The 23,320-nt window shown below is 38.4% G+C and overlaps 1 protein-coding gene across 5 annotated transcripts in view; it reads right to left on the bottom strand.

Annotated features, from left to right (window-relative positions):
• The window catches only part of r3hdm2 (R3H domain containing 2), a 66,237-nt gene that overhangs the window by 12,786 nt on the left and 30,131 nt on the right, over positions 1-23,320 (bottom strand). For 2 of the 5 annotated variants that reach the window (XM_030729410.1, XM_030729411.1), the window contains 13 exons: positions 22,226-22,312; positions 21,909-22,029; positions 21,302-21,380; positions 19,655-19,714; positions 18,937-19,077; positions 17,570-17,678; positions 16,343-16,438; positions 13,919-13,968; positions 9,011-9,246; positions 8,080-8,255; positions 6,868-6,966; positions 5,039-5,332; positions 870-1,005 (listed from right to left, as the gene is read on the bottom strand). In XM_030729410.1, the coding sequence (XP_030585270.1) occupies positions 870-1,005; positions 5,039-5,332; positions 6,868-6,966; positions 8,080-8,255; positions 9,011-9,246; positions 13,919-13,968; positions 16,343-16,438; positions 17,570-17,678; positions 18,937-19,077; positions 19,655-19,714; positions 21,302-21,380; positions 21,909-22,029; positions 22,226-22,312 (1,684 nt within the window). The remainder of the gene's footprint in view (positions 1-869; positions 1,006-5,038; positions 5,333-6,867; positions 6,967-8,079; positions 8,256-9,010; positions 9,247-13,918; positions 13,969-16,342; positions 16,439-17,569; positions 17,679-18,936; positions 19,078-19,654; positions 19,715-21,301; positions 21,381-21,908; positions 22,030-22,225; positions 22,313-23,320) is intronic. The other 3 variants (XM_030729412.1, XM_030729413.1, XM_030729414.1) reach the window with 3 other exon arrangements.

Raw genomic sequence — 23,320 nt, 5'->3', positions numbered from 1 at the left:
TTTTTCACTCATGTCTTTTCGGTCTGTGTTTATACATCACTCTGCATTTAATCTGTTATTATTAATCTCTGTCTCTCTTCCACAGCATTTCTTTTGCCCATTCTCTGCCTTACCTCTAGGAAATATGTTGTTTCACTGTTAAGATTAAATAGAGTCAAAGGTTTTGAACAAAGGAAATTGTTACAATCTAAAACATCATAGTTCTGACTTTCTGTGAGTATAAATCTTCACCATCACAAAACTTACATTTCAGACCAGATAGCAGCCATATTTTGACGCAAGGTCTTTCTGACCTTCATGTTCACGAGCTATGTTGCTTTGGCAGGCTTCCATTATGATCCAAAGTCCATTAAGGTTGTCAACACCGTGTCACTTACTTAAACAAAGCCAACCTTCACAAAGAACAAAATAAAGAGGCTGCCGCCTGACAGCATTTTCCAGGAAAGAAGAAAAAAAAAGCTCTATATTTGTCTGAGCATATTGGACTTGGATGAACAAGCAGACACATGGTTGTGTAAATCCAACCTTTCACCTGGGAAACTTAAAACTGACTGTGATTTAGCATTTTTTTTTTTTTCTTGCTGTGGAAAACATTAACAGTTCTAAAATCGAGTGAACTTTAATCGACATTCTATGAAACTATAGGGACAAACAATGATAGACTACCTATGTCACAAATACACATTAAAACCTTTTGTCAAAGAGTTAGTTAACTGAAAAGCAAAATAAACACTCAGCAGACAATCACAAAATAAAAAGTGAATGTATTAACATTTGAGAAAAGGCTCTTTTTAAAGTCCACTGGCTACAGTTACATCTTTTGCATACAATGTTATCTGATAATCCACAGCATATCAAAATGAACTGACCTGACTGCTGTGTTGGCTGAGGCATGGGTTGTGTGCGCTGGGTTGGGTAAGACACCTGGTGGGACATAGGCTGGGGCACACGATACTGCTGGCCTGAGCTAGGATACTGACCAGGAGGGTAGTATGAGACCTGTATCTGTGGAGAAACAACAAACCAAAGTTCAAACAGTAAATACAGAACTGAATCACACTGGCCTAGACATAAAACATTTATCAGTACATTAAACACACACACACACACACACACACATATATATATATAGATATGTACATATGAGCAGTATTTTAGCTGTTCCTAGGACTACGTTCTTCTGGACAGAGATCTCAGATGTCATTCCTGGAATCTGTTGAAACCACTCTTCCAGTTTGGAGATCACTACCCCACGTGTTCTGATTACCACAGGGACCAGTATTACCTTCACCTTCCACATCCTCTCTAGCTCTTCTGAGCCCTTGTTATTTATCGAGCTTCTCGTGTTCTTTCTTCTTGATGTTGCCATCACTTGGTATTACAATGTCTATCACTAAGGCTTTATTCCTCTCTTTGTCCACCACTACTATGTCCGGTTGGTTAGCCATCACAAGTTTGTCTGTCTGTATCTGGAAGTCCCACAGGATCTTGGCTCTGTCATTCTCAACCACCCATGGGGACATATCCCATTTTGACCTTGGAACTTTCAGGTCATACTTGGCACAGATGCTCCTGTATACTATGCCAGCCACTTGGTTATGGCATTCCATGTATGCCCTGCCTGCTAGCATCTTGCACCCTGCTGTTATGTGCTGGATTGTCTCAGGGACATCTTTGCACAGCCTGCACCTAGTGGCCTTGTGTGAGCTTGTGCTCAGAGCTTGTTCCTGTGCTGCCATGATTATTGCCTTCTGTGCTGTCTTTCAGCCCAGCTTTGTCCAACCATTGGTAGGATTTTTCGATATCAGCCACTTCTTCTATCTGCCGGTGGTACATGCCGTGCAGAGGCCTGTCCTTCCATGATGGTTCCTGTTTTTGCTCCTCTTCTTTCTCGGGTTTCTGCCGCCTGAGGTACTCACCAAGCACATGATCCTTAGTGGCCATCTTCCTGATATATTCATGGATGTTTGTTGTTTCATCTAGGATAGTGGTTCTGACACTCACTAGTCCTCTGCCTCCTTCCTTCCAAGTAGCGTACAGTCTCAGGGTGCTGTATTTGGGGTGAAAGCCTCCATACATGGTAAGAAGCTTCCTTGTTTTGACATCAGTGTCTTCTATCTCCTCCTTTGGCCAGCTTATTATCCCAGCAGGGTATCTGACAACTGGCAGGGCAAAGGTGTTGATTGGCTGGATCTTGTTCTCCCCATTCAGCTGACTCTTCAGGACATGCCTTACTCTCTGCAGGTACTTGGAGGTTGTAGCTTTCCTAGCGGCCTCTTCATGGCTCCCATTTGCCTGTGAAATTCCAAGGTACTTGTAGCTATCCTCAATGTCTGTAATGTTGCCTTCTGATAGAACTGAGGAGATTGCACTGTCTACCTTCCCTCTCTTTGTTACCATCCGACTACACTTCTCCAGTCCGAATGATATTCCAATGTCACTGCTGTAGATCCGATTGGTGTGAATTAGTGAATCGATATCTTGTTCACTCCTGGCATACAGCTTGATGTCATCCATGTACAGAAGATGGCTAATGTTTGCTCCATTCCATAGTCTGTATTCATAGCCAGTCTTCTTGATAATCTAGCTAAGGGGATACAGGCCTATGCAGAACAGCAGTGTTGACAGAGGATCTCCTTGGTAAATCCCACACTTGATGGCTACTTATGCAATTGGCTTGAAGTTGGCCTCTAGTGTTGTTCTCCACATTTCCATTGAGTTCTGGATGAAGCCTCTTAGGGTCCTGTTGATCTTGTACAATTCTAGGCATTCCAGGATCCAGTCATAGTCTTTCTTGTAATCAATCCAGGTAGTGCACAGATTGGTCAATCTAGTCTCAGAGTGAGTGCTCTATCTACCAGTAGCTGGTGTTTTGCTCCCCTGGTATCTCTGGTATGCCAATTCCTTTCTGGGTCCAGCTCATGTATTGTGCCACCTGCCTGCTCATCTTAGCTGCTATGATGCCTGACAGGAGATTCCATGTTGTACTGAGGCAGGTTATTGGCCAGCAGTTGGATGGGAACGGTCCCTTCTGAGAATCCTTGGGGATCAGGACCGTCCAGCCTTCAGTCAGCCATTCTGGGTGTGTCTTAGCCTTTAGCAGCTGGTTCATTTGTGCTGCCAGGCACTCATGGAGTGCAATTAGTTTCTTTAGCCAGTAGGTGTGAATCATGTCAAGGCCTGGTGCTGTTAAGCTCTTCATATCTGAGACTCTTTCCTGGATGTCTGCCACTGTGATGGTCACTGTTCAGAGAAGTTGCTGTGGTCTGCTATTAGATCCACTAGCCACTGAGCATTGGTGTTATGTGTTGCATCCTTCACCCATATGCTCTTCCAGTATTGCTCCATCTCCAGCCTTGGTGGGGGTGCTGTTCTCATTGTTCCCCTGCCACTGAGAGTACACCTTGGATGGTTCAATGGAAAACATCTGGTTTATTCTCGTGGCAGACCTCTTCAGGCGATTACCCGAAGCTCTGTTGTTTGGCAGTTTCTAAGGTATGGACAGCCTGTTGTATTTCTCAGGCACCCCTTTCTTCATCACACCTTTCTGCAACTCTGGTAGGTGGCTAACTTCCCTCCATGCTGCTTTGATCTTAGCTTCTAGTCATCTTTTCCATGAAGGGTACTGCTCCCTGTGGCTGCTGTTCATCTTATAGCCAAGCATCGCAAAAATCACTGTTGCCATGGTATACATCAACTGATTGGTTTCAGTGATGGCCAAAGTAGGAATTGACCGTAATGCTGCATTCGCATCTTCTAGTAGACTTTCAGAGGGTATTTCACATAGTCTTGGTAGTCGGCATCAGGTCAGCTGCTCTGGCATTCAACGTACCGGCTTGGTGATGATGATGATGATGATATCTCCCCCCGACCTGTCGCCCTGGCTTCCCCTTGTCATAGAATTTGTTGTACATTGTCAATCTCTAGTTGAGATAGTAGTCGCTTCTTTTGGATACAAGTTGTTTTGATTCATCCACAGAAACACTCCACTACAATACATCAATTACACATAAGCTCTTCAGGCAGATTTCCAGCGGAGTGTGGCGTATACAATCTCCACCTCAGTCTGTGATTTAATTAGTATGAGGCTGTTACATACCAGTAGTTACGGAGTCTATTATTGTATGGCACAGCAGTTTAATAGTGTGTCCAAAAAAATGTGTTCAACTGTGATGCCATAAAAACAAAATCAATATCAAATATTTATGAGTGTATAACAGTAGACAGAGGCGTGAGTGCTGAGCATTGAAGCTTAAATAGCCCAGTTGTATAAGCTGCAAGTTAAATGTAGCAAACATAAATTCCAAATTAGACATCAAACGAACAAAACTAGAGGAAGCTGAACGTTAGGCGGATCAATAGTTTTTGCCTCCACCATTATCTGCATACATGACAATACTCAACCTATCTAGAGGCTGCAGCTGTGTCAGGATTTGCACTCCTGTTGCACTGTCAGACACCCACACAATGAACAACAAAGTGCATCTCTTCTTATTCTCACCAAAACTGTATGGAGATGTAAGAGTGAGGACAACATAAGAAAGTGTGCGGATTGATAAAAGGCATGAAAAAACAATGTCTATAAAAGTCAGAGACTGAACTATAAAACAAAAGCACAAAGACTCAAAGTTATTAAAGTGACAGAAAAGAGAAGGTAGGGTGCATTGGTCTAAAAAACAACACAGAGTTCTAAGCCAGCAGTTGATTGTCCGGCACTGTGCCGGGCTGAGGGACTGATGTGCTGGGCTAAAAATTTCACCAATTAACACAATTAGTAAGCAGGTCCAGCTATTAGCAGTAGCAAGCGGTCCAATAGCCAGTCCAGTATGACTATGAAAGTCACAGTCATACTGAACACAAGTCACAATCAGGTCTATTTGTGTTACTTTTCATTAATTATGTAATACAGGTATGATTTGCTGTGAATATCAACTACAGGCACATTCAAACAAAGCTGACAAAAAATATGAAAACCGAATTTGTATCTATAAGTATGTCTGATTTGCCTTTATCTGACAATCTGTGAAGGACTGCAGACCTGTTGAGGTGGAGGGGGCTGCATGTAGCCTTGTGGAGGTGGTGCGGCCTGCATGACAGGTTGGGATGGAGGAGGAGGTGGAGGTGGAGGATGGGGGTGTCCAGTGGTGGGCTGGTATCCAGACGGAGGTGGCAAAGGCTGACCCGTAGTAGCCATAATGTAGCTAGTCTGAGGTGGGGGATGCTGTGGCAGCACTGTGGGAGTAGGTTGATAGATAGGGGGAGGCTCAGGGTTCTCACTAGAACCCTGCCGACTCAGAGTCATTTGTGTGAACTGGGGTGCCAACTCTTCTCCCTGGAGAGGAAGGGAATAATGTCATTAGTAGGTTGTGATTTGTAGGTGCTACAGCTAGATCAGTACCCTTTGTTAATTTTGGAGTTGCAGTTTAAGGCATTATTAAGCAATTAAGAGTGATTTCCAAAGTTCTAAATGCTTCATTAACAATAGTATAAAATGACTGGAATTTTAAGGGTCATTTTGGAAAACACTCCTGCCACCCATCTTAGCAACTGTGAGATCACAGGATTAAAACCATTTTTACCTCAGTATACCCAGTACAAAATGACTATTTTTGGCAATATTGTACAAAGCCAAGGTGACTTGCAGAGAAAAAGGTAGTCAAGTCAAACATGTCTCACATAAAACTCTCTAATTTATTTGCGTTTGAGCTCTCTGCAAAAAAAATACATTTTTGCAGAATCTAAATACAACACTACATACTTTCAGAAAATATGACAAGAATAATGACTTTCATAGCTCATGAAAATATAAATTGGGTGTAGGCATCAATTTAATAAAGAAAATATAGGATTAGACACTGCAGTTTTTATTGATTTAATCTAATGTTCTGTTGTACAGTTACTGTTGTGGTACGAGGTTATTTGTACTCATCTCCACTTTGGTGACATCTGTCCTATGGACACCGTTTCAGAAGTCCTGCGGTTTGTTCAGATGCAACTTGACAAACCTACACTGTGCTTCTTTTTAGAAAGAAGCAGCTTTCTCCCGGTAACATTTCCAAACAAACCGTACATAGTCAGTGTTATTCTAATTGTACTGTCATGAACTTTAACGTTTAACAAGCTAACTGAGGCCAGTAGAGTCTGAGATGTAGCTCTTAGGGGTTTTTGGATTTTGGTTTGATCCTGTGTGACATTCCCAGGATGTCCACTCCTAAAAAGACTATGGCATTGGGTTAGCATGCAGCTGAATCCTCCAAACAAGGAAAGTAGCAAAATGTCTGCTTTTATAGAGGTGGTCACACCTTTTGATGATCAGTTAATCAAGTGCAGTCTTCATTAGTACTTACACTCTTCATTTGTAAGGATTTTTTCAGAGGACTGCATAGAGCCCTGTAAAAACTCTTTTTCAAATGTCTCCATGTCCTCTCCCTCACTGTAAACAGAGCCAAACTCAAGCTCTCCCTCTGCATCTGTGAGCAAATGTTGTCCCACTAATAATAATAATAATAATAATACACACACACACACACACACACACACACACACACACACACACACACACACACACACACACACACACACACACACACACACACACACACACACACACACACACACACACATCTTGATAGAGTCAAGAGGGTTTCTTGGCTACCCTGAGTGAATCACTCACTGAGAAAAGTAATGCCTGATTGGTTAAGGTAGCAAACAGCTTTACAATGACTGTGGTTAAATAGCCACCTAACTTTAAGAGAGTAAATGAGTTCAGGGGTTTTTAGTAGGATACAGCATCAGCTAAGTTTCAGTCTTGTTGTAGTCATTAACTGAATGAGTATAAAGAGATGAAACTATAATATGTGTCAGTACCATTGTGTACTGCTGGGGAGGAGAAACTGGCAGGAGAACCTGGGGGCAGGAAGGGCTGGAGTAGGAGACAGGCTGAGAGGGCTGCAGAGACGCCACCGGCTATATACAGCAAAAAAGGGATGAAATAAAGAGGTAGAACGTAGAGAGAGTGAAGGAAGGCAGTGAAAAGAACACAGCATCAGAAGCAAATGGAAAGAAGGGAATAAACAGAAATGAAGACATAGGGAAAAATGAGGGTTAGAACACAAAGGAAAAGTTGTTAATGAGCAGACAGGATAGTAATGGAAATCACGTTGTTCCTAAATATACAAATAAAATTATGTATATAAAATTAAATGTAATTATTAGAAAAAAGGAAGGGAAGGAAATTTCTATCATCAGAGATAAGATTATCAACTGTGACAATATTTGAATAACCAACACTGTTAAAGTAGGATGTCTACATACAGACTGAAGATGTTAAATTCACTACAAGTGTTTCCATCCATTCGTCTTCAGAGAATCTCTTAGTTTTTTCTGATATGGTTAGTGGGGGTGTAACGGGACGTACATTCATCCCAAATGCTCAGTACAGAATGAGCTAGGGTCACTGCACCCTGGATGAGTTTCAGAACAATATGCACACCGTGTCTAAGCATAACAGAGTTTAGAATTCTGCACCGCTCTGGAGAAGAAGTGTGGCATGCAGGCCTAAATAAAAATGTTGGTTTCCATATACCAGACAATTCTAAGTTTAGAAAATGTTATTTTAATTGCAATGTAGCAAGTCTTATTTGTCACTATTTCAACTTGTTTACAGACAGTCTTTCAGTGACTATTAGTAGAACATTGAGAAGGCTCTTGTTCCAATTTCAAATTCATGAGGGAGAAAAAAAAATCATTTTCACAGATGATGTGTTGACAAGGAGAAATACTTTGTGTGATATTTAATCCTGAAACTGCACTACTGCCCTTAATTGTTAATTTCAATGAATACATTGCACTTGTCTAACATTTTTCAATACACAGCTAAATAAGCAGTCTTTTCTTATATACAGTATGCAGGCTTCAGTAAGAACTGTTACACTAAGAATTCTGGCCAATTAAATACCTTGATGTTTTTCTTTTTTTTTCCTGCTATACCAAAAAACTGACCTTCAGACGAAGGTCTATACAAACCACAAATTTTGTGTACCATTACACTCCTTTTGGTTGGTAGTGGAGATGACTTACCTGAGCAATCATGTGGTTACTCAAAGGGTGCTGTGGCGGTGTGGGCAACAGGGCAGTCTGAGGTGGCGCCTGGGGCTGCGGCTGCTGTGGCTGTTGAGACGGACATGGAAGCAGGCTACGGCTGGACTGGGAGGCTGCAGGTGGGGGACATACATCAGGGCTGACTAGGGGAAGGCCTAGTGATTCAGAAGATGACATAACACAGGAAATAAATTTGCATTTTAATTTCTACAAAAATTTTAACCCACAAATTAGAAATTAATGTCATGACACTGCATCTTCACTGATTAACACCAGTGTTCTGAACTTTGCATAAACTGTGAGAGTTTCCAGCAATGTCCAACCTAATTCAGCCCATACTGTCCAAAGGCTGTATTAAAACAGCTGGCACATTTTGCAATAATACTGATAACTTCCCTTAAAAATCACTATAAAGGGGCGCCTGAGTGGCTTAGTGGTGAAGCCGGCGACCACATACACATGCCGCGTTGCGGTGCGGGTGGCCCGGGTTCACGTCCCGGCGCTGATTTGCCCACGTGTCTTCCCCAGTATCTTTCCCCCATTTCCTGTCTCTCTCCACTGTCACAAAAAGCCGCTGTGACCAAAAAAAAAAAAAAAAAAAAAAAATCACTATAAAGAATCCACAATCATTACCCATATGGGACAAGGGACCTATTGACTTATACTGGGTAAACACAATACAACACAGTTTATTCTTAAACTACAGTGACTTTCTGTCATTCTACCATTATATTGCATTATATTTTACACAAAAAGTAGCTTACATGATCCAAACAATACATCACCTTATGCTGTACTTTCTTCATTTGAGGGGAGTAAAATAAAAGCTGTTACTTCTGATGTTAATTAGCCCATGTTTATTTTAATGGCATACTACCTAAATGCTTCTCCACTTTTCTCCAATCCTTACCAGAGCGAGAGCCTTTGCAGCTTCCTTGTGAGCCTTTGTTGCTGCCAAGGCTATCCCCCCTGGTAAGGATGGAGATGCCAGAGAAGCTGCTGGCCTTAGTGACGGGTGGCCGAAGGGTGCGGTTAGAGCTGTCTGAGTCAGTGCTGCTCCAGGGCCGTGGCTCCAGGCACTTCATGTCACTGTCTGTGCTGCTTTGACGACTGCTAGATGCCCGACTGGAGCTCTCACGGTTTCCTCTGAAGACAGAACAGGAACCAAAAAGAGAGATAAGAGATGAAATGATGGAAATAAAGTAGGAATGTGCAGGGGAATAAAGAGATGAAGTAGAAAAGGTGTTACAGCAGGAAGAATTGAGAGATGAGTGAGAATGTGCAAATTACAGAAAGCAAAGTCAGAAGAGAAAGACAAAAAGGTATAAGGTTAGGAAGGGGAATATAAATATGTATATATATAAAAGATAGTATGCATTTAAGAGTTTGAGGCAGATAGGAGTGTAGGTGGAAGCAGAATAAAGACAGTTAAAGACAGAAAAGAATAGGGGGAGCAGAAAAAAGAAGAGCAGAGTAAGGTCATCAATAGCTAGAGTGTACACACAATTTACAGGCTTTAAAGATGGGGCATTCAACACAGATGCACATTTGCTGGTTTAGGATAACCACAATACAAACTCAGGCAACATACCACCAAACAATGTCTCAAATTTAAAACATACGAACACACATACACACAGACACACACAGACGCACTCACACACACACAAAACCATTCACAAAAGGAAAACACACATGCAGGGGGTAAAAGATGCTCCAAACATTAGGGTGTAAGAAAATACAGTATTACAAAGACACTAGACAAGACAAATTTCTAAGAGCTCAACACACACTAACCATCTAAGGGTGCTTTCACACCTAACATGACTGGTCTGGACGTTTTAAATTTTGTTTGAAATAACCAAAATGACTTGTTTTAAATCTCACATGGCCCTGGGTCCAGACCAAACCTTAGTGTGACAAAAAGAGATGGCTTTGGTCCAGAATTAATTCTGTTTGTTTCTTCTATGAAACCCAGTTTTGGATGGATTACAAAATGTATGGCAGAAAAGAAAAGAAAAATAATCTGTGGTAGCATTTTGACAAAGGAGGAGACTCGGTTTTTTAATGACAAATACATCAAGGGGTAAAAAAAAAAAAACCTGTTTCTGATGATAAAGCTATATATTTTCATATTTCCCCCTTTCATTCAATATACAACAACATCACACATGCCCATCTAATCAATATCACATACATGTTGTGTGTAAACTGCTTTAGAGTCCAATTCACGTAATTACAGTGTGAAATTAAAACTTACAGTGTAACAAAAATATGAATCTTGTTTGGACTTTCAGGTGTGAAAAGGCCCAGAGACTGTAGACACCATTCCCATAAAGGATTTACAGAATAAATACTTGCATAAACTTGTAATACTTAATATAATGCATGCACTTAAAAATGCATTGTCTTTCCATTAAGACAGATACACGATAGAAACAAAACTCATATGCTACTGACTTAATACCAGATGTACACAGACACTAAATAAGAGTAGATGTACATCAACATATAGACACACACTATTTACAACAAAAAAAAATTCACATTCACCAATATAGTTCTACAGCAAGCTATATTGCTGTATACACGCTCATTGTGTTGTTGTGATGTTGTCACCCTGGATAAGGGTAGCTGCCAAGAAAACCAATGATCACACTGTAAGAGTAACCGCCACTCTCAGGAAACCCTCCATCACAAGTGAACTACTGGGTCTGCCATTTAAGTGTCATCCTTAGGAATACTATTGTTCTATTTGATCATTAATGATTGAGAAGAAAACAATCAATAAATAAAATAAATAGGTGAATTCATTATAAATCTGACTTTAAAAGAAAAATGCACTGGAGTTATAAATATTGTTGAATGAAGGCCTTGCAGGGCAACATAGATCTAAGGATCTGCAATTTAAAAAAAAAAAAAAACAAACAAAACAAAAGAACTGCCAAGTCTGTAGATATGTTTCTTTCATCATTAAAGGGTTATGAACAGTGTATGTTCATGTACAGAGAAAGATTAAAATAAATTCAAAATATGTCAGACTGTGGGAATCTCAATGACAAGGATGAAGATGCGGTTATGGTTGTAAAACCCTAGTAACAGGGAGTAGTGTTTAAAGGTGGCTGTGGCTCATAAATATTTCAGAGAGACCGAATTGATGGAGAATCTATTTTGAGGCCTCTCTCTGCACAGCCTGTTTTAAGGAAGGGTGGGTGCTCTGACATTCTCTGTACAGGCAGGCACACACTTTGTTTGCTTCGTTCTGCAGACAAAGATGAGAACAGGATGAGAAGAAAAAGGAGGGGGGGATTCTGCTGCTGATCACACGAACGATATCCCATCTCCTCACGACAGCATTCCCCATCACATGCACAAACGGGAAGGAGGGGAGATAATACTCTTGCTGTTATGTACTTCATTCATTCTCTTTGCAAGATACAATAAGGGGTTCGTTAAACTGTGATCATCCTCAACAAGTCTGTGATTTTAAGGGTCTGCTTAACAGCATGTATTCTCTCTAAAAGGTTAACATCTTACAATAAGCTCATTTTTAGATGGAAAGAAAAAAATTCAAACAATTTCATTTCAGATGCCACGCCAGATTTCTAAAATTTGCATAAGTAATAACAGAATTAAATATTTTTTAAAAAAGAAATGGATAACTCATATGATGAGGAATTTAAAAAAATAAATACAAAAGAAGGGTCATGTCTGAAAAATAAAGGGTCAACATTTCATTATATAAACACATGTTAGCAGTACAATGCATACAGCATACTATTTACATTTACATAATGTTTAAAAAAATAAAAAATAAAAAAAAAAGCACGTTAATTACCCCCTTGCACTTGTCACCAGCCAGTCAAGTTAATGTTTGTCTGGACTTGACCTTTAACCTATTAGACCTTTAACCTATTAACCTATCTTTTAGCGTAGATTTTGCCAAAATTAATTTTATATTAAGCCCAAAAACATGACATGTGAGATCTTTACCTCTGACCACTAATTAGTTCATTCTAATCAGTTCATGCTCAAATCCAAATGAAAGTTTGTGTGAAACTCCCAGTAACTCCGTGAAGGCACTAAAGAACTGAACGTGTTGCTAAGTGTAGAGGTATGAAAAGTATTTATTGCTGCACTCTGGAGATTAACAAGTTATTTGCTTGTCATTTCCAAGTAACCAAGCACAAAGATGTGCCAAAACATTGCTACCACTCCCAAATAATAAAGACGGATGTAAGGGGTGGGACACATTAAATGTTCAGGTTTGTGATGTGTTCCAATTCACCAGCGGTGCTACTCCCCTGACAGAGGTTAATTTAAAGACAAGTGGTAATTTGGCATTTCAGGATACACTACTGATCTTTTCTGACAAATTAAAACCTAAGTATCTATCTACAGGTCAGACACATTTTGGGCACATAGGCCCAGTAGGGCATGTGAACATAAAGTTTTTTTTTTAATGCATCTTTGGCTTTTTAATATTAGTTTTTTTTAGATGTGTACTGACAACAGAAATTCTTTCTTTCATGTCAGCTGTTAAGAGACTACACAGTAATTATTAGTAATTATGAACAATTTTGCCATTTTCTAACATTTTATAGATGAAAAGATAAACTAATTAAGCAGAATATTAATCAATAATGAAAATTATTAGCTGGAACCCACTTGCACACTTAGAAAATATAACTTTTATTAAGTCTCATGGTTCTCATTTTCAGAGTAACATGTCAGGTGGGCAGCACTACTGCGCATATGTACTGTCAATATATTTTATGTAACACTATCCAACAGGTGACATGTTAACAAAAACTACAAGACTGAGCCAACCACATAACAAACAGGTTACTGTGAAAGTGATGCAGTTACTTTGTATAAAATGTGGTTGATGGTGAATGGGTGGAAGGGTAAGTAGGTCAATCAGTCCCCAGTGAAACCACAAAGCAGCCATGCATGGACCTTGGGAAGCCCAAAAGTGCAATGCTGGAATAGCCATTAATCAGCCGACTACGCCAAGCAAAGATAATAACCACCACAAGTCACCACTATCATCACCAAACCACTTTCAAAAATGGGCATGGCAACACAAAAGTCAGTCAGCAGCACCCCAATACCTAAAGATCTGCCTCCTCTTTTGAGAGCTAGAGCAGTAGCCCTCAGTGGAAAGTCTGTTGGGGTTAACATTAGGAGAAAATGCTAGAGTTACAGGACTGGACTGGAGAACAGAAGAGGGTTTACAGAAGGATGACATAAAGAGGGGTGTGAGGGGTAGAAGTAGGTTCAGTGCAACTTACACCACCCGAAGAAATAAGGGAGAAAAATAAAAAACACACAAAAACTTGACTGTTAAAAAAGCCAATCATTCCTCTTTCTCACTCCACATATTATATCCTAATCTTTCAAGTTCAATGGACAGGCTGCTTAGAGTGGTCTTAGTGTAACTGCTTGTGAGTTTAATTATTTCTTTATATATATATATATATATATATAAAATAAAAAAAATTTAAAAAGTGGCCTTCCATTACTCCCAGATCTTTTTCAAACACAGTGTTTTAGACCAGGGAAATTAGCAAATGAATAATTATCATTTGCAAGGAAAAAGAAGAGTAAAAAAACTATTTTATCATTTGTTCTTTAAAGTCAAATTTCAGACAAGATAAACTTGTAAGAAGTCAGAATAAATTCATACAGATACCTTTTTAAATTTTATGAGGTAGCTGCCTACCTTTCATAACTAAAACCTAATACACTACAGTTTTAACAGGACAGGTGGCAATGATGGAATCTATGAAGTCTTCAGCAGAATGCATCATCTTACCTGTTGTCATTGATGTATCCATTTTGAGAAGACTGTAAAAAAAAGGACACCTGCACATTATGAAATGTATCAGTCTTCCAAGAGCATTTAAGACAAGCAGTGTTTTGAATATAACAAAAGAGGTTTGCAGACTTGGATTTAAAAGCATTGAGGATGAAATATGTCATTTAAAGTAGTGGTTCCCAGTCTGGGATCAAGAACCTCAAAAGAGTCAGCAAAATGAGTGTGGCAAGCAATAAAAAGTTGTGCAACACAAAACTGCCTTTTCAGTATTTCTCCTGCAGACAGGCTTCAACCCCAAATTTCTTGGACTGATAGTTTCAGTCTCATCACAGGCAGACTTTATAACACCCTTATTCTGATATGTGGCCTTAGTGAGTTTAGCACAGTCGCACAAGACCCAGATCTCAAAAGCCTGAATTTTCTAGCTTGGACTACTGTTGCCTGCTACAGTCTAAGGCAGTGCTGTTGGAGTGTGTTTGCAAGACAAGAAACTCACTAGAAAAGCAGCACGCATAAAATACTTGCATAAAGCTGCAGCTTGACATTTATTTACAATCATAGTGGACATGAATGTCACAGCAGTACGGAGCTTTCAGTGATTTCTTTGAACTGTTCCTCTGAGGCAGAATGACTGTACTACATAAAGCTCTCTTTATTTTTAGGTCCTCTGAAATCAACATGGGTTTAAAAAAAAAAAAAAAAAAAAAAAAAACTATTCATACATCCACTTAGATTATCAAATCCATGGAGCTGAAAGTTACAAAATGTCTCAAGTTGCTAAGGACTCTAAATTCATGTACGGCAATTAAGACTGCTTTTCTGCAGCAGCAGCAATAACAACAACAACAAAAAAGACTAAAACACACAAAGCAGGTTGTGAGGGGGATCAAACCAGCTAACATGAAGTCTTTCTGACTTTAAGTCGATCAAAAATACGTGGAATGTGCTTAAAGTTGGGTTCTTCCTGGAAACCAACAAATTTTATTGAACTTTATCAAGTAAAATGGACAAAAATCCAACCAAAATGAGCCTGCAGCTTGTTTATGACTACCAAAAATATCTGGTCAAAACACAACTTGTGACCAAATATCAAGGCTACCATGTAGGGCTGCAACTAAAGACTAATCTGTCAATTATTTTTTCAATTAGTCAATGATTATTTCAATTTTACTGCACCTGTTCAAGCCTGCCCACCTGTGAATATCACCTTGTTGTCTCTTCTCACAATTAAAATAATGACCCATAAAAATACGAGTTTGAAACTAATCAAATGTATTTTTAACATTAATGTGACAAAACAATAAATATCAAATAAACAATGCATATTAAAGTGAATGCAATTTTTATTTTTAAATGAAAATATAATGTGCAAATAAGTAAATAAAAATGGCCTCTGTCCAATAGTTAAAATAAGGCTTCAAATTAAATCAAAAAAGATTTTTTCCGTCCAAAACAACTGAAAAGTTTACAGATGATTCATTTCATGAAGAGGTTTACTATTCAGAATGAACACTGATATTAATGCAAGGAAAAAAAATAGGAGACAACGTAGCTGCTCCTATTGTCCCTTCACTCGTTAGCTAACATAACTGAAATTGTGCCGCTTAACAAACATGACCCATGAGATCTTGTTTCTGACAGTTAAACTAACAGAAACATTACTTTACAAACATTAACAGGTATCAACGCAACGCACTAACTCTAAAACGTACCCATCCAGAGCTGACATCACAGCTCCAAGCTCTGCTTTGTACAGTGTGCATTCAAATTTATTTTTGTTTTCTGTGAAATGCTCCTACACCTTTGACAGCCTGTCTCAATTTTCTTTCATTCTCTCTGCCCTCCTCTTTGTTCCAACATCGTTGTGCTGTTTGCGTTACTTTCTTCTTCGTTATTATTGTTATTGTCAGACAATAGAGGAAATACTGCCCCCATATCTTCCTGTAGTGTATTGCAGTTACAAAATCACATACATGGTTTTAGAATATGATGTGTTGACCTTAAAATTCCATGTCAACTAATTTTTGTAGTTGAGGTCATCAATTATGTCGATGAATTGTTGAAGCCCTACTGCAATGTCTACTTTTTGACCCTGTATATAGAGTTTGTCTATTCTTAAGATGACCCTAGAAAAAATAAATAAAACTTGCATGCTCGTTCTTGTTTTTGTTTTTTTTTTAAATATTAAAAGATGCACTGTCAATCATTCAACTCAAGAAACAGTGCAATAGAAATCACCATTCAGCACAAAGTAAATCACCAGGTTGAGGCTGATATTGTGGCAAACTGCCACAAATGAATCAATTCATTAGAAAATTGGCCCAATATACATCGGTGGCTGTTGACATAACTGGGAGACCTCTTCCAAGTAAAGAATATGCATTGCAAGTGCTTGCTACTCCATTTAGGTTCAATACTTACTTCTCGGGCAAAGATCCGGTCTCGTACCCGCTGATACTCTTCCTCTCGCTCTTCAATGGACTTGCTACGCCGCCCGTCCTGCAGCGGCACACGGATCTAAGATTTGGGAAGAGAATCACAATGGAAAATAATTAAGATTGCAATCTAATATACAAACACGTACAGTCACACTCTGCGCAACCTGCTGTCAAGAGAAGTAGCAGCAACACACAAGATAACAATAGCATGTGAGGAAGAGCAGATGTCTGATGTCAAAACAAGACAGCAGTATGAAAACTGTGTAAAGTGAGAGTTTCGAGGGATGGAGTCAGCGTGGGAAGTTTTAACACCACAAATGTGAGAGAACATAGAATCATACAAGGGAGTATGAAAAATCTGCACAAGCATTAGGAAAAAGTGTCATAGCTTCAAACAAACACTGCTGAAATTAATAAAGCAGTGTGATAAACTTGGTCCAGAGCACAACAAAGCAAATAAAATTGATTTCAAGATGCTAAATCTTGTAATTCCACAATGATGACATGTTTCTGTATTTGAAAATCTCAGGTTTCAAGGTTTAATTGACAAATGCATATTGTCTGGACTAAATCGCAGCCTACAAATGGAAAATAATTGGCATTATCCCTGTTGTTGCAGATTGTTAAACCTACATTTATGTGCAAATTTTCATCTGTGATAACAAATGCAGTTTCACACCTACTAACTGTATAACTTTTAACAATGTACTGTAAGCATTGACCAAATCCTGCATTCTCTTATAACTATCACTGACATAGCTAATTAGATTCCTCAGTAAGGTTGTATAAAATAACTACATGACTGGGCCAAGATATTGCTGCAGGTTCATGTTGTTCCTACATCTAGATGCCTAGGTAGTCTGTTGTCTCTGAATGAGTGAAAAAATGTTAAACATCCCACATGTCATTAAATCCAGCTATGTCCCTTTACTTCTGTGGGGTCCATCTCCAAAAGATGTAACATGTGGCAGCAAGACTCAGGACCGATATTGCATACAGATCCAAAGTGTTTCTTTTGAAGTCAATATGAAAGATTACAGGAGACAGCCTATGTGAGGTTTTGTTACTCAATGAAGGATCTAACTAATTGGTCTGGCTAAAAACACTAGTATGGGAGAAAAGAAAGAGTGAGAAATAATATGCTAAAAAGACAAATGAGCCACTAAAAACACACAAAAATTTCAAGTACTCATGACATCCATCAGTGTACCTGATTATCATCTTTGTCCATGCTAGCATCATCTCTCTTAAGGATGAACTTCTTCTGGAAGTCCATGTTGCGTTCATCCTTGATGTGTTCAGAGAACCTTTGTTCTGGGCTGTTTAAAAAAAAAGAAAAAAAGAAAAAACAGAAATAGAGATTTTACTCAAGACCTTGAATTTTGAGAGAGTCAGGTTAAAAACAAACAAACAAAAAAAAACTGTCCTCCAAAGTTCTGAAGTCCTGCTCCACATGTATCACAGCAGGAGATCATTTGTATCAACCACACTCTCAAAATTGGAAATACGCTGTTTATGTAAAGCATGCATGAAAAAGGGCACTGGATGACCATTTGCCAGCTGTGAATTCAGACTGGTCCCTGCAATGCTGTCTCACCCATGCAAACTGAACTCCAAATGGGGGAGCTGACAAGTTAAAGATAATTTTTAATGCCCAAACTGACTGTGTCAGACTTTGTTCTCAAACACATTTCCATTACATCATGTGTAGAAAAGTTCAGGGCTACAGTGGCTGTGTGAAAACTGTTATGCTAAATAAACCTAGGTAAAACACCATTTGACTGCATTGGTGAAAAATCAATATCAAAGTTAAAACAAAAAACAATTCGTAAAGACAGTTTCACAGTGAATTTAGTAATGTTAGTACCTCTGAATCGAGTATCAAATCTGTCCAGATTTAGTTTGTTCACTTCTACATCTAATGATTTGCCAATGTACAACTAGACAAATTCTCACATAGTAACTTAGACAACTTTAACATCTAAAGGTGAAACTGCTGCTGGCACAATCAATACCTCAATACAAGTAGTTTTAATTCTAACCTTGCTTAGTTGAAACAACAGTGTTAAAAAAACACACACACACACACACACAAAATGAACATATCAAAATTGGGTAACAATCTATTTGATACAACCTTTTCATCAATAAAGGTGAAGGCAAGGAAGAAAAATGATTTGTGTCCATCAGCGCTGTTAGTGTGTTTGTCTATTTTGTCTTCTTTTTATGGATAACTGTGATATAGATGGGAAGGTGACATTGGAAAGGGAAGCAGAATTACATGCAGGGCATCAAACCTGCTGAGGGCATTTTCTCTCACATGGTATGCATTATGTTGCATTATGAGAGGAGAATGCATCTTCCACCAGTGCCAATGCCCTATTTTGAACTTATGAACATTACCCAGATCAATAACAAAATTGGTTTTGTATACTTTTGCTGACAAACGAATGGCTGCTATCACATACCTTGCCTTTTGTCTTTGTTTTGGAATCAGATTCAATTTGAAGTGTTAATTTGACATTCTGACTAACTAGACTAGTTAAAGACTAAGCCAAAGTCAGTAACCACACTCACATGCGTGTGTTGCCCGTCTTGTTGATGATGACAGCCTTGCCTGTCTGATCCACATTATGGTCCATGCCAAAGTAGGCAGCGACACGGTGCAGCAGCATGCGATGATAAGAAGTCATTTGTGGAAACTTCTTATACTGATTACTGAAATGCACACCAAAGATTAAAAATGAGAGAAGAATGTTATTTCAACACAGCAACTCAAATTACTGACAAATGAGTTTTAATTCTCTAATTATTTAGCACATTTGAAAAATGGGGTTATGCATCATATCTATAAAATGATAAAGACATTTTTCAATGGATTTTATAACATTTAAACAAATATTTCACTGGACTCCCTGAATCAATCCTCATACAAAAGTACTTTATAAATTTAAAATAATTCTCCAACTTTCATAAAGTCAGCTTATACTTTTTGTGGACTAATTTTGCCCAAGCTTCAGCTTTAATATTTTTTTGACTAATTCACTTGCACTGTCTTAACTTGTACTGGTCTGTCTATTAGAAAGACTTTTATTTGTCATCCTAATAACAAATGCTACAGGGAAGTAGCTACAGCTAAAAATATCAGAATAAACCAACAGTACGTATAAAAATACTCAATACACAACTACAACTTTACATAATTTTCTCATTACCTCAGCAAACTATAAATAAGAACTGAAGGTGGGAGGGCTAAATTTAAAAACATGTGAGTGTTATGAAGAACATGGCTTACTTGTCGTCATTAATGAACTCCAGGATATCTTGTTCCAGTTTGAGCAGCATCATTCGATCCCTTGTGGGCCATAGAGGGAAAGAGAGTGAGGGAGAGAGATCAGAGAGGTGAGTGACACAGTGGATAGTGCCACAAGTATGCTACCACTGTAAATAAATTGTTCTCCAAATTCTGCCCTCAAATTATTCTGTCCTGCTTTCATATATTAATTTTTTATATCACTGGCCATTTTGAGATTTAAAAAAAAAGACTTAAATTAATAATTCATGTGCAAAAGCCTGAACATAATAAATGCCAACGACAAATTCCAACATTACTTAATGACATTAAGATAAGGACCAAACACATATTGAGTGATTTTGCAAACTAGCTCATAGCCTGTTGCATACAACTATTATACAAGACATTTATTGCTTCTCTTTAAAAGTAGTACAATGCAAAGCTTTTTTTTTATAATGTAAACTTGACTAATATTGTGTTGGTCCATCTTTTGCTGCAAAAACAGCCCTGACCTGTCAAGGCATGGACTCCACTAGACCCCTGAAGGTGTGCTGTGGTATATACTGCCAAATGCTAGCAACAGATCCTTTAAATCCTGCAAGTTGCAAGTGTGAGGCCTCCATGGATCTGATCTTGTTTGTCCAGCACATCCCGCAGATGTTTGATTGGATTGAGATCTGGCAAATTTGGAGGCCAAATCAACACCTTAAACTCGTTGTTGTGTTCCTCAAACCATTCCTGAAACATTTTTGCTTTGTGGCAGGGTGCATTATCCTGCTGAAAGAGGCCACAGCTATCATGCAATACCTTTTCCATGAAAGGTTGTTCATGGTCTGCAACATGGTCCTCTTAGGTAGGTGGTAGGTGTCAAAATAATATCCAGCAGGGCCCAAGGTTTCCCAGAGGAACATTGCCCAAAGTATCACACTGCCTCTGCCAGCTAGTATGTTGGATCGCACCACACGGGCCGCCTTCACTCCCCATGTGCATCAGTGAGCCTTGACCATGACCCTGTCACTGATTCATCACTTTTTCTTCCTTGGACCACTTTTGATAGATACTGTCCACTGCAGACCAGGAACACCCCACAAGAGCTGCAGTTTTGGAGATGCTCTGATTCCGCTGTCTAGCCGTCACAATTTGGCCCTTGTCAAACTTGCTCAAATCCTTACGCTTGCCCATTTTTCCTGTTTCTAACATCAACTTGCATCAACTTTGAGGACAAAATGTTCACGGTCTCCCTAATATATCCTACCCACTAACAAGTGCCATGATGAAGAGCTAATCACTGCTATGCACTTTACCAATAAGTGGTCATAATGTTATGCTTAATCGGTGTAAATGTCAGTGCATGTTGTAAGTTGCCATCAGTGCAGGCCATATGCTATGAAATGACATACCATTTTACTGGATGAATAGTAGGATGTTTTAATTTCTTTGCTATAGCTTTTACTAAAGCAACTAGTAAAAAAAAAAAATAAAATTGTTTACTATGAAAAAAAACTTTTGTCATAAAATGTTATATATTTCTATATTAAACTTTTGTTTATTAACATAAACAGATAGCGCTATCCCACCTAGCTCATTTACTATTGTGCTCTTCTTATTACAACCGTGTTTAGTCAGCTTTCAGTGATAATCTCATACCTGGGATTGTTTTTCAGTGTATTGACCAGAAACTCGTGAACGTCGATTCCCGTTGAGTCAGTATATTCCTGACTGGAATCTATTAAAAGACAGTGAAGTGTAATTACGCAGATAAAATGGGGAATAGGTTGATACAGAAACTTTCATTAAGCGAGACAGAAAAGAAAAAAAAAAAAAATCAAAATGCTGCTAAGCATAGCTCCTAAAATGGCACCACAACACACCAGCAATGACATCCAAGACTGCCCAGAAAGGGTGGGTACATAAAAGAAGCTAATAGCATGAGACACCGCTTAGCTGTTTTTCCTGTGTTCTACATACACATGCACACACACTCTCAGGAGGATAACATTCTACTATTTTCCACTAAACCAGGCAGAGTGCTAGTCATTTTATCTCTGCTGATGCCAAATGAGAGAAAGGTAATGATAAACTAAAGACGAAGCTGTGCCCTAATCTTTAGAAAAATTAGGTTGACATCCTAATTTGGTCATAAAAATGTACTAATTCAGGACAGATAACTAACAAAGTTGTTTAGTCTGTTGACACATTTGATTTGGAAAAGACAGGCTACAAAATAAATTTAAGCATCAAATTTGCATCTTACCGCGTGACAGCATCTTTCGGGGAGTCTTGTCCTTCTTCTCTTCTTCATTTTCATACTCATCCTTTGAGGACTTCTCCTCCTCTTTGTCTGATGGACAGCTGATGTGAAGCTGGATGATATCCTAGAAAATCACATTCCATTACTACAAGAATTAAAGGTTGTGCTTTTACTAATTTTGATTTAGTTAATCCTATTAAGGATTGTTAATCATACCAAATCAGTGTTCCAAACAAAAAAAAAAAAAAAAAATTGCAGGCACAAGTAGATGTAGATTAGAGCCTGGGGTTTTTAATTATGGTTAGAGAAAAGAAAGGTACCGAATCTGGTGGTCCATCATTGGAGAAAGGACCAGAGGACTCTTCACATACTGCCAGACTTCGTACCAGCTTCAGTTTGGCATTAGACTGAAAGAGTACCACACATATTATCTGTAAGGCTAATGTTACATTTTCACATATTATCATTGAAATAGATCAAATCACAATAAGCCAGATTTTATGTCCAGACTTTCCAGCTATAATGTTGATTAATGTAGCTTAAACAACATTTTGTGCAATACTATGACATCTATCCTATCCATCTATAAAATCATTCACCTAGCATTGTGATACAAGAAAAACCTTAATTTTATTAACATTATTGTGCTGCACACTAAAGTTCTGCTGTTAGGTTTTTTTAATGGAATAAACAAGAGCATAAATATGTATCAAGCCTTTATCAGAGCATTAAAAAAAAATAAAAAAAAGAGGAAAAAAAGAGAAAAAAAAAAGATTCAATACAACGTGAGATGAGAGCACTGTTCATTTGTTGATTAAAAACACTCAAACTTTAAGAAAATGTGAGCATTAGGAGCTGGTTAAGCAAGGCATGCCATGCAAACTCCACACAGAAAGGCCAAGACCTTCTAGCTGTGAGGTATAGGTCTCTGTTAACATTTTAAAAGAAGTTGATGCTAATTTTAGTACACAGTATTGACAATCCTAAACACCTATAAATTAATGCTGAATAAAAATGCTGCTTTGCTATACTACATTCAAGTCAGCTGATCCGATTCATCCATTTACTTGGCAAACCAACATCTAGTTGTAAAATTTAACTGGTTTTAACTGTATTATTCTGCTGTAGCTACCAAGGTCAGTCTAACACAGCTACTTTTAAATGTCCAATCAGATTGAAAATTTTAAGCCAATAGAGGATTACAATGTTACTTATGAAAGGTCGTCTTATACAACAAACTGGCTTGGGATTTATTTCAAGGAACAAGACTACAAATAAAACCAAAAACTCATCTTTTGACGTCTGATATATATATATATATATATATATATATATATATATATATATATATATATATATATATATATATATATATATATATATATATATATATATAAAACCATTAAAACCACTTA

This window comes from Archocentrus centrarchus, chromosome 5 (genome assembly GCF_007364275.1).
Source record: "Archocentrus centrarchus isolate MPI-CPG fArcCen1 chromosome 5, fArcCen1, whole genome shotgun sequence".
Classification (NCBI taxonomy): Eukaryota; Metazoa; Chordata; class Actinopteri; order Cichliformes; family Cichlidae; genus Archocentrus; species Archocentrus centrarchus.
The sequence above is the reverse complement of the archived record's forward strand: the minus strand, read 5'-3'. Positions and strand labels throughout refer to the sequence as shown.